This window comes from Rattus norvegicus, chromosome 6 (assembly GCF_036323735.1).
Source record: "Rattus norvegicus strain BN/NHsdMcwi chromosome 6, GRCr8, whole genome shotgun sequence".
NCBI lineage: Eukaryota > Metazoa > Chordata > Mammalia > Rodentia > Muridae > Rattus > Rattus norvegicus.
The window spans coordinates 82518148-82530512 of NC_086024.1; the positions used below are offsets into that span (position 1 = coordinate 82518148).

Here is a 12365-nt window from a genome sequence, read left to right on the forward strand (position 1 = left end):
AAGGGATTCACTTCCTCAAAAGGAAGGGGAAGACAGCAGGAAAACAGACGTCAAACTGCAATGGCTTAGTCAACAGGAAGCACTGGATGAAAAATGACTCCCGTCCTTTACTACCCTGTTTATCCCTCGATGCTCTAGAATACCTGGGGGGAGGTGATAATCTTGGCTAAGGTGACTCCCTGTAGGCCAGGCAGACTTTGACTTAGCACCCTGCTGGAGACTGTCAGCTGACAGGACTCGAGGAAGCTGGGCATCTGACCTGGAGGAAAGGAGACCAGAGCCTTTGCCTCCGCCTCCGTGGCGTCTCCCACACCAGCTTATCTCTAAGTCATTCCTAGGCCTTTTCTCTTACTATGTACCGGCCCACGATGGGGACTTTATACAGAAGCTCTGTTCACATGCCTGGACCTTGGTAAAAACCCTACTGTTTTATTGAGTTCTGCTAACTCTGAGGAGCTCCTGACTGAACTTACTTTATAAGTTGCCAGAGTGACTGGTGGATAGCTTAAGGAAATACATTTTTACTTTAGGAACGTTGAGATATTAACAAAGGAGGCAATGCTGTATAGAACTGGCAATAATATAACCACCCAGTGAAAACCAAACCCTTAGGAGTATGCTTGTATGTTCTTATGGAAGACTGTTCTGTAATTTTATCTGTAGGCTATGATGTGTGTCTTTGATGATTCAGCCTTTAGCTTTGGAAGCAGGTTCTCCTCCTTCCAAAGACTGCATTTTGTTACCATGACATCTTCCTCAGTGTTGGCTTTGTAAGTGAATATAGATACATTTAAACTACATACTACATCAACAGTTAGGCCATATCTGACTAAGTTGATATAGCTGTTATTTATAGTAGTTTCTTAAATTAAATCCTCTTGTCCTCTCCGTGTTCTGCCTCTTCACTTGGCTCTGCTGGAGATCATTAATCAACATTATTCTACAATTTCTGGTTTCTTTAAATCACAATCTCAGCAGAAGCTGAGATCACCAAGTGCAGTGAGAGACAAGAGTGGGTACACGTGGTTAGAAGACCCATCCCTCTCTGAATGTTTTCTCTGCTTATATCATTTCTATGGCGTTCAAAGACAAATTTAAAATTTGCTGGGCTCTTACTTATGTTATTTTTTCCCCAAGACAGGATCTCTTTGTGTGCATGACCCTAGCCATCCTCTCCCTCTCTATATATCAGGCTGGCCTCAAACTCAGATCCGCTTGCCTCTACTGGGATTAAAGGTTGCATCACCACTGCCAGGCTTCCTTCCTTCCTTCCTTCCTTTCTTTCTTTCTTTCTTTTTTTTAAGATTTATTTATTTTATATATGTGAGTACACTGTAGCTGTCTTCAGACACCAGAAGAGGGCATCGGTTCTCATTACAGATGGTTGTGAGCCACCATGTGGTTGCTGGGATTTGAACTCAGGACCTCTGGAAGATCAGCCAGTACTCTTCACCACTGAGCCATTTCTCCAGCCCACACATGCTTTCATGATATGCACACGTGTCATGGCACATGTGTGGAGGTCAGACTTTATGGAGTCAGTTCTTTTCTTTCACCTTTATAAACATAGGCCATCGGGTTTGCAGCACAAGCACCTCATTCGCTGAGTGAGGCATCTCACTCACCGATTCATTGCTAATTTAGAACATCATTAATTCTGGATCTTGCTAATGAAGTCTTTAGAATTGAATATAAATAACAATGATATTTAAAATCGCTTAAGTGATCCCAATTTATTATTGGGTTTGATTTTTAAGATTTTATTTATTTTTTTCTTTCTATTTTTCGGAACTGGGGACCGAACCCAGGGCCTTGCGCTTCCTAGGCAAGCGCTCTACCACTGAGCTAAATCCCCAACCCAAGATTTTATTTTTATTATATTTATTTATTTATTTATGTTTGTTTGTTTGTTTGTTTTTGAGACATGGTTTTTCTGTGTAGCCCTGGCTGTCCTGGTACTTGATTTGTAGACCAGGCTGGTCTCAGATTCACAGAGATCTGCCTATCTATGCCTCCTGAGTGCCGGAATTAAAGACATGTGCCACCACTGCTGGCTTATTTGTGTTATTTGTAACTATGTGTAGATGTGTTCACATGAGGGGCAGGTGTCCTCAGAGGCCATAGGTGATGGATCCCTCTGGATACTGGGAACTCAACCTGCGTCCTCTGTAAGAGCAGTACATGCTCTTCACAGATGAGCCATTTCTTTAACTTCTAATATTGACTTCTATAAAATAAATTGTGCAAATAACTTCTTGAAGATCTCCCTCCCCGCCCCCCCCTCTGACAATTGGTTACTCTCTGGTGATCTGAAGCTCTCTGTGCAGACCAGGTTGACCTGGAATTCACAGATATCCTGTCTCCTTGGTGTGCCAAGATTAAAGTCCTGTGTTTTACCTGGCCCTGAGGAGCTGGTTTATATTTAAATTTCATCTTCAATAATATTGCAGACTCATGAAGGTATTCGAGAAACTGATCTACACTGTGTGTGTGTGTATGTGCGTGTGTGTCTCTCTCTGTCTCTGTCTGTCTCTGTCTCTCTCTGTGTCTCTGTCTCTGTGTGTGTGTGTGTGTGTGTGTGTGTGTGTGTGTGTGTGTGTGTACAACTGTGGAATGCTCTGTCACAAGCCACCTGACTTCAAGTGCACGTTCTATTGGATTCTTTTAGGAATGTACAATCCCTACCTGGGAGAGAGCAGACTTCCCACTGATAGACAATCCAGCGGGCAGTGCACTTCTGCTCTGTTAGGAGTTTGAAAGCAAAGCTCCTTTAGTTACAGACATACGGTACAGGTGCAATGGCTGTTTGTTTTATTTCTGTCTGGCTCTGGAGTGGAATGTGCTGCATTAGGACCCAAGGACTTTCAGATCTGGTTCCTTAAACAAAATTTCCCAACATAGGACTTTGATCCTTTTAAAGCAACAGCAACATTCAAATGACAAAATCATTTTCATAGCTGATTTTTAAATGGCAGATGTTTCCTGGCTTTTACTACGGAAATCTCTAAAGGAGAATACGTCCTGAGATCGAATTTCTACTCTTTGAGGAAACATTTTCAGAACTCTCTCATCTCGCTTTCGCTCCCCTTTTAGAAATACACGTGTAATTTGAAACGTGTGGAATAATTTTCCACATCGGATGACTTGAAAACACACAGTAGCTTGTGTGTTGATTTACCACAGAACCTACATTTAGATTTATTCCTCACTCACTCCATGACATTGGGCAGCTTAGTCTGTCTGTACGTTGGCTCGTATGCAAATATCAGGGTGATAACGTCACCTGTCCTGGAGAGCTGGGATGAAGTTGAGACCACTCCAAGTACCTATTCTCATTATCTAGGCGCTTCAGATACTGTGTGGGTCATAGTGAGGAGTTTTTTTTTTTTTTTTTTTTTTTTTTTGGAGCTGGGGACCGAACCCAGGGCCTTGTGCTTGCTGGGCAAGCACTCTACCACTGAACTAAATCCCCAACCTCATATTATTTCAAAACCATGCTTTTAACATAAATTAATGATGCTTTTTGTATAACTACGTATCTTCTTTTTAATGTCACATGTATGGTAAGTGTTTCTAGTTTAATTTATATATTTGAAGTTTTTTTTAAAAGAAAAACAGTAAATTCATTTTGGATTATGCATTTAACTTTTAAAATTACATTTATTTAATTATTTATTTACACACATACCCTGTCTGTCTGTCTGTCTCTCTCTCCGTGTGTGTGTGTGTGTGTGTGTGTGTGTGTGTGTGTGTGTGTGTGTGTGTTTGTGTTAATGAGTGTAGGTCAGACTACCCCTTCTGGTTTGGCATTTTACCACTTTTTCCCAAGTGGGTCCTAGGTAATTTTTTTTTTTTTTGTTCTTTTTTTTTCGGAGCTGGCTGGGGACCGAACCCAGGGCCTTGCGCTTCCTAGGCAAGCACTCTGCCACTGAGCCAAATCCCCAACCCCGGTCCTAGGTAATATTAAACTCGAGTCATCGGGCTTCATGGTAAAGGTATTTATTAACTGTTTTTTGACTCCATACCTTCTCTTTTGACGTTAGAATCTGCATGCAGTAAATATTTGGTTTGTACTCGTTGACTCTTCTGTCTGAAGACTGTGTCAGAGATTTAGTACTTTTTTGTGGCGGCTTAAGAACTGTCCTACTGAGCGCAAGGTGCCTTTAAGTGAGTCGGTTTCACACGGGCTACTTTATACAACATTGGTCCAGCTGAAAATCCCCGTTAATTATTAAGCCCTTCGGTATCATCTGGCTAACTGACTCTGCAGACTGAGACCAGAGAGTGTTAGTTCCTGAAGCTGAGCCAGCGCACCGTGAGGAAAATGTAGCTACAAAGGGATTGAAGAACACTCAGCTTTTTCCTCGCTACGGAAGGAAGCATCAACTCTAAAGCATCAACTCTCTCTGGCATGCCTGGTGCATTCTAACGCTGGTGCAGGATCCTTGGTGGCTTGTTTAAGCATGGCGGAAGTCAGTGTTCAAAGAATCCTTCTTTTGGTTATTTCTCTGGCAAAGTGTCTGGAGGGTACAAAGTTGCTGGCACACCTTAAAAAGTGTGGTGACTTGGAATGTGAAAGTAAGTTCGCTTTTCTTCTTCCCTCTCACGCTGAGTTCTAAAATCACATTAAATCCTACCATGGACTTGTGTGATGAAAAGTATTGAGAAATATTTGAACTATAAAGCAAAGCTTGATGGGAAAAGGGGAATTCTAGAAGCAAGGCATTTTGTGGCAGCAAATTATAAATTTAACACGGTTAATATGTTTAATACTTATAATCTAACATAAGTATAAAGTTAAAGGCAAAAAGAAGTCTGATAGAAATATGTCAGAGAGGTTGGGGATTTAGCTCAGTGGTAGAGTGCTTGCCTAGCGAGCGCAAGGCCCTGGGTTCGGTCCCCAGCTCCGAAAAAAAAAGAAAAAGAGAAAAAAAAAAAAGAAATATGTCAGAGATGGTATTAATTCATGTGCCAAAAATTAAATAATCAGCCTTTTACTGTCTTGGATTTTTTTAAAGGTAACCGAGTTGTTTAGAAGGCTCTCAGGCAGTCTGTTAACTCACTGTTGATGAACCCTCTATGGTTCAGTTTCTGTTCCACAACCAGAACTTTCCGATTCTCGTGAGCTTCTCCCAAAATGTTTTTATTTTAAACTGTCATATTTGAAAGCCGTTTCCAAATTTTATCAAATGCTAATCATTTGTGTCAATTTATTGTGTAAGAAATGCTAAAATAGGGGCTGGGGATTTAGCTCAGTGGTAGAGTGCTTACCTAGGAAGCGCAAGGCCCTGGGTTCGGTCCCCAGCTCCGGAAAAAAAAAGAACCAAAAAAAAAAAAAAAAAAAAAAAAAAAGAAAGAAATGCTAAAATAAGCATTCCAATATGTTTGTGTGTGTATGATGTATAACATTTAATATTAAACTTTCTTAAGTCTCTATGAAAAGAAGTTAATTTCTAGTTTGTTGTTTAAGAATTCACTTTAAAGACGTATTTATATTTATTTTATATATAAGGGTATTTTGCCTGCATGCATTTATGTATGTATGAACATTCGTAAACACTTATGTGCCTAGTGCTCACAGAATCCAGGACAGGGCATTGGATTCCCTGGAACGTGAATTACAAACAGTTCTGAGCTTCCACATGGTGTTGAGAACTGAACCTGGGTCTACTGCTGAGAGAGCATTAAGTGCTCTTACCCACTCTGTCATCTCCCCAGCCCCAAGAACTTAATTATTTGGTATCCATATGACTGTAGACTAATTTTATTCTGCCAGGTATAATGGTACCAGGAGGCAGAAGTAGACAGAGCTCTAGTTCCAAGCCAGCTTGGTCTACATAATGAGTTCTTTGTCTCAAAACAATAACAACAGGGAAAAAAGAAATATTGTATCCTTAGAGTTTCCTTGAAAGTCCTATCTTTCCAACATGAAAACTATTTATAATGTTGTAGAATGTAAATTAAAACACAATATATTATTATATGAAACACAAAAATGTCTAAGACATATATGCATATTTAATGATTTGTTTATCTCTATTTTATGCGTATTAGTGTTTGCCTCCATGCATGTAAAGGCATTGTGTGTGCGTGGTGCCCCAGAGGCCAGGGAGAGTTCTGAATCCACAAACTGGAGCCACAGATGACCATGAGCCACAATGTGGGTGCTAGGAATTGAACACAGGTCCTCTAGAAGAGCAGCCACTGTTTCCATATGCTGAGTGATCTCTCCAGCCCTAGTAATATTTTTATAAGTAAAAATTTTTGTAACCTTTTGTAGAAGCAATTTAAAACATTTAAGTTTACTAATTTTTCTCTCTTTTGTTTTTTCTTTTCTTTTCTTTCTTTCATTTTTTCTTTCTTCCTCTCTTTCTTTGTAAACTGTTTCTCTACATAGCCTGGGCTGTCCTGAATCTCCTTATGTAGACCAGGCTGGCCTTAATCTCATAGACATCTGCCCGCCCCTGCCTCCCAAGTTCTGGGATTAAAGGGTTGCACCAGCATGCTCTGCCAACAACATGGTATTTTATAGTAAAAATCCTTTAATTTTTCCTCAATTAACTGCTTTTCATATTTTCATAGTATTTTTAATTCATTCTTTGGCAACTTCATACCTTTAGTTTTGTTTTTTTTTGTTTTTTTTTTTTTTTTTTGGTTCTTTTTTTCGGAGCTGGGGACCGAACCCAGGGCCTTGCGCTTCCTAGGTAAGCGCTCTACCACTGAGCTAAATCCCCAGCCCCTATACCTTTAAACAATGTGTTCTGATCATGTCTATCCATATCCCACTTCCAACCCACAGGTGCTGCAGCATCTTCTCTCCTAATTCATATATTTTTAAATATTTTTTAAAATAACGTTCTTTTTGAAAATTTATTTATTTTATATGTGAGTGTTTTTGCCCTCAGAGTTTCTTCGTGCAGCCCTGGTTGTCCTTGAACTCACTCTGTAAACCTGGCTGGCCATGAACTCAGAGCTCTGCCTGCTTCTGCCTCCCAAGTGCTGTTGTGTGTGAGTATTTTGTCTGCATGTATGTCTGCATGCCACATGCGTGCCTGATGGTGGCAGATGCCATAAGAAGACATTGGAGCCCTCTTGGAGTTGGAGTTTCAGATAGTTTTGAAGAACCGTGTGGGTGTGGAGAAAATGATTCTCTGTTGGGAGCGATGGACTCAGTTGCTCCTTCGATAGCTGTGGGGACTTGTGAGCCCCTCCCCAATCTGTTCTGGAATGTCAATGGCTTGATCTTGCGGAAGTCTTTGGTAGGCAACCACAGTTGCTTGAATTTGTGAGTGCAACAATCATGTCCAGAAGACAGCGTTTCAAAATGCGAAATATGAGTAGCTGAAATGTAAAGATTTCACAAGTGATATTTTTACGCGTAATCCTTTTCTCTTAACCTTTTGAAAAAGTCATTCAATATGTAGAGAAGTTATGGTACTTTGCAGGGACTATTCTTTCCCACTTTGTATTAACTTATAATGCAATTTTGACTGTTATTGAAGGATTTAACCAGTATGTTTTAAAATTTTACACATTAGTACCACAATAATTATGTGATTGCATGTTACTTCAGGCATTGAAGGGATGAATCAGTCATACATGATTTACTCAGTTATTGAGGGCCTACTATGTCTCTGGAGGTATGTGTTTTAATACAATGCATTTTAAAAGCAATAAAATGAAATGTAAGTGATTTCCTTCTCTGTAGGAATCTTCATCTTATTTAATAATGACAAAACAAATCATGGAGGAACAAGTGTGATGAAACTGTAATAATGACAGGTGATGCTGGGTTCAGACTCAGACAGAACAGCATATGAGTTAAGCTTGAAGAGAGGTGGGTTTTTTCTGGACTGAGGGGAGAATAGAAATAGAAGCTTAGGAGGACCGCAATGTTGCAGGAAAACAAATCTCAGGGCAGAGCTAGGCACCCAGAGCTATATGATCAGCCCCCTAAACCTTAGCTAAAGGCTCAATCGTTACAAAGAAATGGCGTGATTTACCCTATAGATGTGCACTGAGGACTCAACAGAATGAAAATATAATTTGGAAGTGTAAAGGTACCAGAAAGAAAGCCAGCGTTTCCTACACACCTGAGAACAGTCGTGCTTTATTCCAAGAACAGCAGATTTGCAAGCTGGAATGTGTGCGAGCCTTGAATCTGTGTGAAGGAGCGATTGCTTAAAATAGGGAAGGGCAGGGACTTCAGAGGGCAATCTGAAGTTAAGCATGCTCACTGCTTCTCCAGAGGATCCAGGTTCAGTTCCCAGTACCCACGTGGCAGCTGACAACCACCCTCTCTGGACTTCACCAGCACCCGGCTTACATACAGTGCACATACATACATGTAAGCAAAACACTCAAACACATAAGATAAAGTAAAAATTTAATAAAAAACATCTTTAAAATGTAAAATGAAATAAGGGAGAGCCTGTGCGATGAGTCAGAGGGTAAAGGCTTTTGCTGCCTGAAAACCTGAGTTTGATAACCAAGATTCACAGGACAGAAGGAGAGAACTGACTCCCAAAAGTTGTATTTGGACATGTGCAACACACACACACACACACACACACACACACACACACACACACACACACAATTTAAGTTTAAAAAATAGGTAAAATAGGTAACTGGGATCAGGTTATGAATAATAATCTTCAATACTATGCCAAAAAATCTGGGCTTGAATTTGTATACAGTGGAAAGTCTGTTTTAGTTTTTGAGAACTTAACCAATATTAGTAAGCTAGGATTTCAACTATGATCATCATCGTTATTGTTACAGAAATGTATCAAACTCTTGGGATCGTTCTCAGCTTAATGAGTGCTGTGACTGCAAATGTGAGCCATCAGCCCTACCTCTCATTTCAGAATTTAAAGGATGGATTGAAGAAAGGCAAAATAGATGGAGAAGTCCAATGTTATGGTGGTGTATATATCTATAATCTCGGCGCAGCAGCAGGAGAAGCTGAAGCAGGGAGATTTTAAGTTTGGGGCCAGTCTGGGATACACAGCAAGACTTTGTCTATACATAAGTAAATGAGAAGCAATGACATTTTATTTATTTTTTTTCCTTTTTCTTTTCTTCGGAGCTGGGGACCGAACCCAGGGTCTTGCGCTTGCTAGGCAAGCACTCTACCACTGAGCTAAATCCCCAACCCCAGCAATGACATTTTAAAGTGTGAGCTCTTCTTTATGTGTCTGTATAGCTTTGATCACCAGAGTCTTAGCCCTGAGAGATCACACAGGACCTGACTGTCGGTACCTGAACTTCACTACGGGAGAAGAGATATCTGTTTATGTGAAACTCGGAGGAGACAGAGAAGATCTGTGGGCAGGAAGCGTAAGTATTTATTTAGTTTTAAGAACTAAATGCAGAATAAATGTCCAACTCAGACAAGAATGCCCGCTGTCAGTATGGAAAGGAACTCTTATTTAACAACTCCAAAGCTCTGTATAAACACTAACACCCTCATCATATTTGAGCAAACAAAAAAAAAATGATCACATGCATGCCTTTAATTCAAACCCTTGAGAGGCAGAAGTGGTGGGTCTCTGGTAGTACAGAGCCAGCCTGATTTATATAGCAAGCTACAGACTATCCGGGGTGCAAAAGACAGACAATCGCACTTAGTGATTGCTCTAAAATTCCTGGAGAAGAGGTTTTTGAGGAAGACAGCTTGAGATAGCCTGAGATGGAGGACTAAAGGAGTGCATTGCAATTATTTTTTACATAACACATAATTTTCAGCTTAGAGGTCATGTTTATTAAGAAGGTTGTTAGGAGTGCTGGCATATTTCATGGCAACCACAGCATTTCTCTGTACTGTCAGTGGCCAAGTTCGAGAGAGACTAGGAAGTTAGTCTGTCAGATTCCAAAGCATGTCTGTCTGAAAAGAGAGAGGACCGAGGTGTGCTGGTAAGGTCAGCAGAAAGGTTGGTATGGTAGGGAAAAGAGGCATATAATTTTTCATGGAAAATAAAATAATAACTGGGAGATCCTTTTATTTGCCCAAAGTAAAAGAAGCCCAGACTATCTGTTGGAATAATAATTCATGTTTTCAGTTGAAAAGATTTATATCTCTGGTGTGTATTATGATTTATAATGTTGGCAAGCTATGATAGATGAGTTTACTTCCAATCTGAATAGATGTGGCCAGCTGGATAGCCTTTCACATAGTTCCCATACTGTGTGTACATCAGATTCTTCTGTAATGTAGCCTCTGTGATCACTGTCTGAATGAACAACTTCAGTTTTGAGACAGTTTCATGTGGCTTAGGTCATCCATAAACTCCCGTTGTCTGTAGCTGGGGATGAGTCTGAATGCCCGGTCCTCCTGAGTGTTGATGTTGCTGGTGGTGTGCGGTACTGCCCGTCTGACGGTGCAGACTGTATTTGAAACCTTCCTCTTCCCACAAGGGGATATGTAACTGAACCTTTGCCACGCCAGATTTGATTTCTCCTTATTGCCTAGAATGGTTTTAAAATACCCGTCTCTGTCTTGAATGCATCACAGAAATCTGACACAGGTGTAAGAAAATGACCGAGTATATGTCATAAAAAGCAAAGAAAACAATTTTGATTTTTTGTTTACTAAGTACGAAAATTATAATTCTACATAAAACAGTGTTTAACGGATAAAACCTTGGGAAAGGTCATGTAACTTTTGGTACCTTAAATGCTTAATCTAATTGCTTCTCTGCGTTTTGGCTAAGCAGAAGTAGAGATGGTTAGTCTGTGCTCATAACCATTGAAGAACTTTGTAGGAATAAGAGGGGCTCTGAGCGGTTGAATGCTGATTTCACTCATGGGGAACATCCTAGATGTATTTGAACTGGGTCAAGACATCTGTTACCACGATGGCCCAGAAAAGCCAAAAGGAACTGCATCGTTCCTTGGTGACACATGGACCTTAACTACCTTGAGAAATCCATCTGCCACTCTGGAAGTCTAAATCCCTTTCTTGAAAGTGACATCTTGATAACTGAGTTTGCTATAGTTCTGTCTTCCTGAACTGTCACCTGAGTTGTTACTTTCTGATACCTTAGACCTAAAGTGTAAATCTGCATAACCTAGGCAAAGAAGGTCCTAGAAAACTGGGGTGAGGGTTGGGGATGGGCTAGACCAATGATCCGGTGGGTAAGAGCTACACTTCCAGAAGACCTGGTTCCCAGTAACCACATGGCACTCACAACTGTCCATAATTCCAGTTCTAGGTGATCTGACAGTCCCTTCAGGTATCCACAGGCACTACAGAAAAAAACACCCATACACATAAAATAAAATTATATAAGTCTTGCTGCGCAGTGGTGCTGCATGCCTTTAATCCCAGCACTTGGGAGGCAGAGGCAGGTGGATCTCTGTGGGTTCGATGCCAGCCTGGTCTACACAGTGATTTTTCAGGACAGCCAAGGCTACAAAGAGAAACCCTGTCTTGAAATACACTTGCATGCATGCGCATGCATGCATGCACACACATGCATAAACATATTTAAAAGAAATAGAGTGGAGACAGAGGGAGCGACAATAACAGGAGTATATAGTACAGTTTTCAAGTTTGCAACCGTGGCGTTTTACAGTTCAGCTCTTCACGCCCTTAAGTTAACGTCATTCTGTCAAGGAACAAAACAGGGGGGCTTCACTCATGTTCATCCCACTGTTGTAGCTTTGTTTGTTACTGGGGCTCGAACCCAGGACCTGAGCAAGCACTCTACCACTTAATTATATGCCCAGTCCCCACTCATCATTTTTAGGTGGTATTTAATAGCCAGTTAATGTTTTGTGATTTAATATAGCTAAAAGCCAAGGTCCCAGGACAAGATGAGACCCAGTAGCTATTCCTACTTCAATCACTTTCCCCTTAAAGTCTTTGTTCTTTGTTTTGATAGAAAGGAAAAGACTTTGGATTTTTTCCCAGAGATGCAGTCGAGATTGAAGAGGTGTTCATATCTGAAGAAGTCGAAATGCCAACTAAAGTGAGTAAATTCATTCTCAGCAATTAATTGAGCTTAAAAGTTCTTGGCAAGGGGTTGGGGATTTAGCTCAGTGGTAGAGCACTTGCCTAGCAAGCGCAAGGCCCTGGGTTCGGTCCCCAGCTCTGGAAAAAAAGAAGAAAAAAAAAAGGATTTTGGCAAACAAACAAACAAAAAAACAAAAAAAAAACAAAACAAAAAAAACAAAACAAAACAAACAAAAAACATGGTTTCCTTGGTATAAATGTTCATTGGTTGTGTACCTCACTTTAGTGAATGCAAGTGATAATTGTTAAGAACTTGTCCTTGGCATTGTTTGGGCATGTGAATATAATTAGATAAGACAGAATTAACGACCGTTAAAGACTTTCTTTTTTGAACAATTAATAGGCA

At 40.4% G+C, this 12365-nt stretch overlaps 1 protein-coding gene across 11 annotated transcripts in view; it reads left to right on the plus strand.

Annotated features, from left to right (window-relative positions):
• Positions 1–4250: 4250 nt before the first annotated feature.
• The window catches only part of Mia2 (MIA SH3 domain ER export factor 2), a 97739-nt gene continuing 89624 nt past the window's right edge, over positions 4251–12365 (plus strand). For 4 of the 11 annotated variants that reach the window (XM_008764679.4, XM_017594453.3, NM_001371341.1 and 1 more), the window contains exons 1-3: positions 4251–4578; positions 9209–9342; positions 11889–11975. In XM_008764679.4, the coding sequence (XP_008762901.2) occupies positions 4464–4578; positions 9209–9342; positions 11889–11975 (336 nt within the window). In that variant the 5' untranslated portion in view covers positions 4251–4463. The remainder of the gene's footprint in view (positions 4579–9208; positions 9343–11888; positions 11976–12365) is intronic. The other 7 variants (XM_017594451.3, XM_063261380.1, XM_017594452.3 and 4 more) reach the window with 3 other exon arrangements.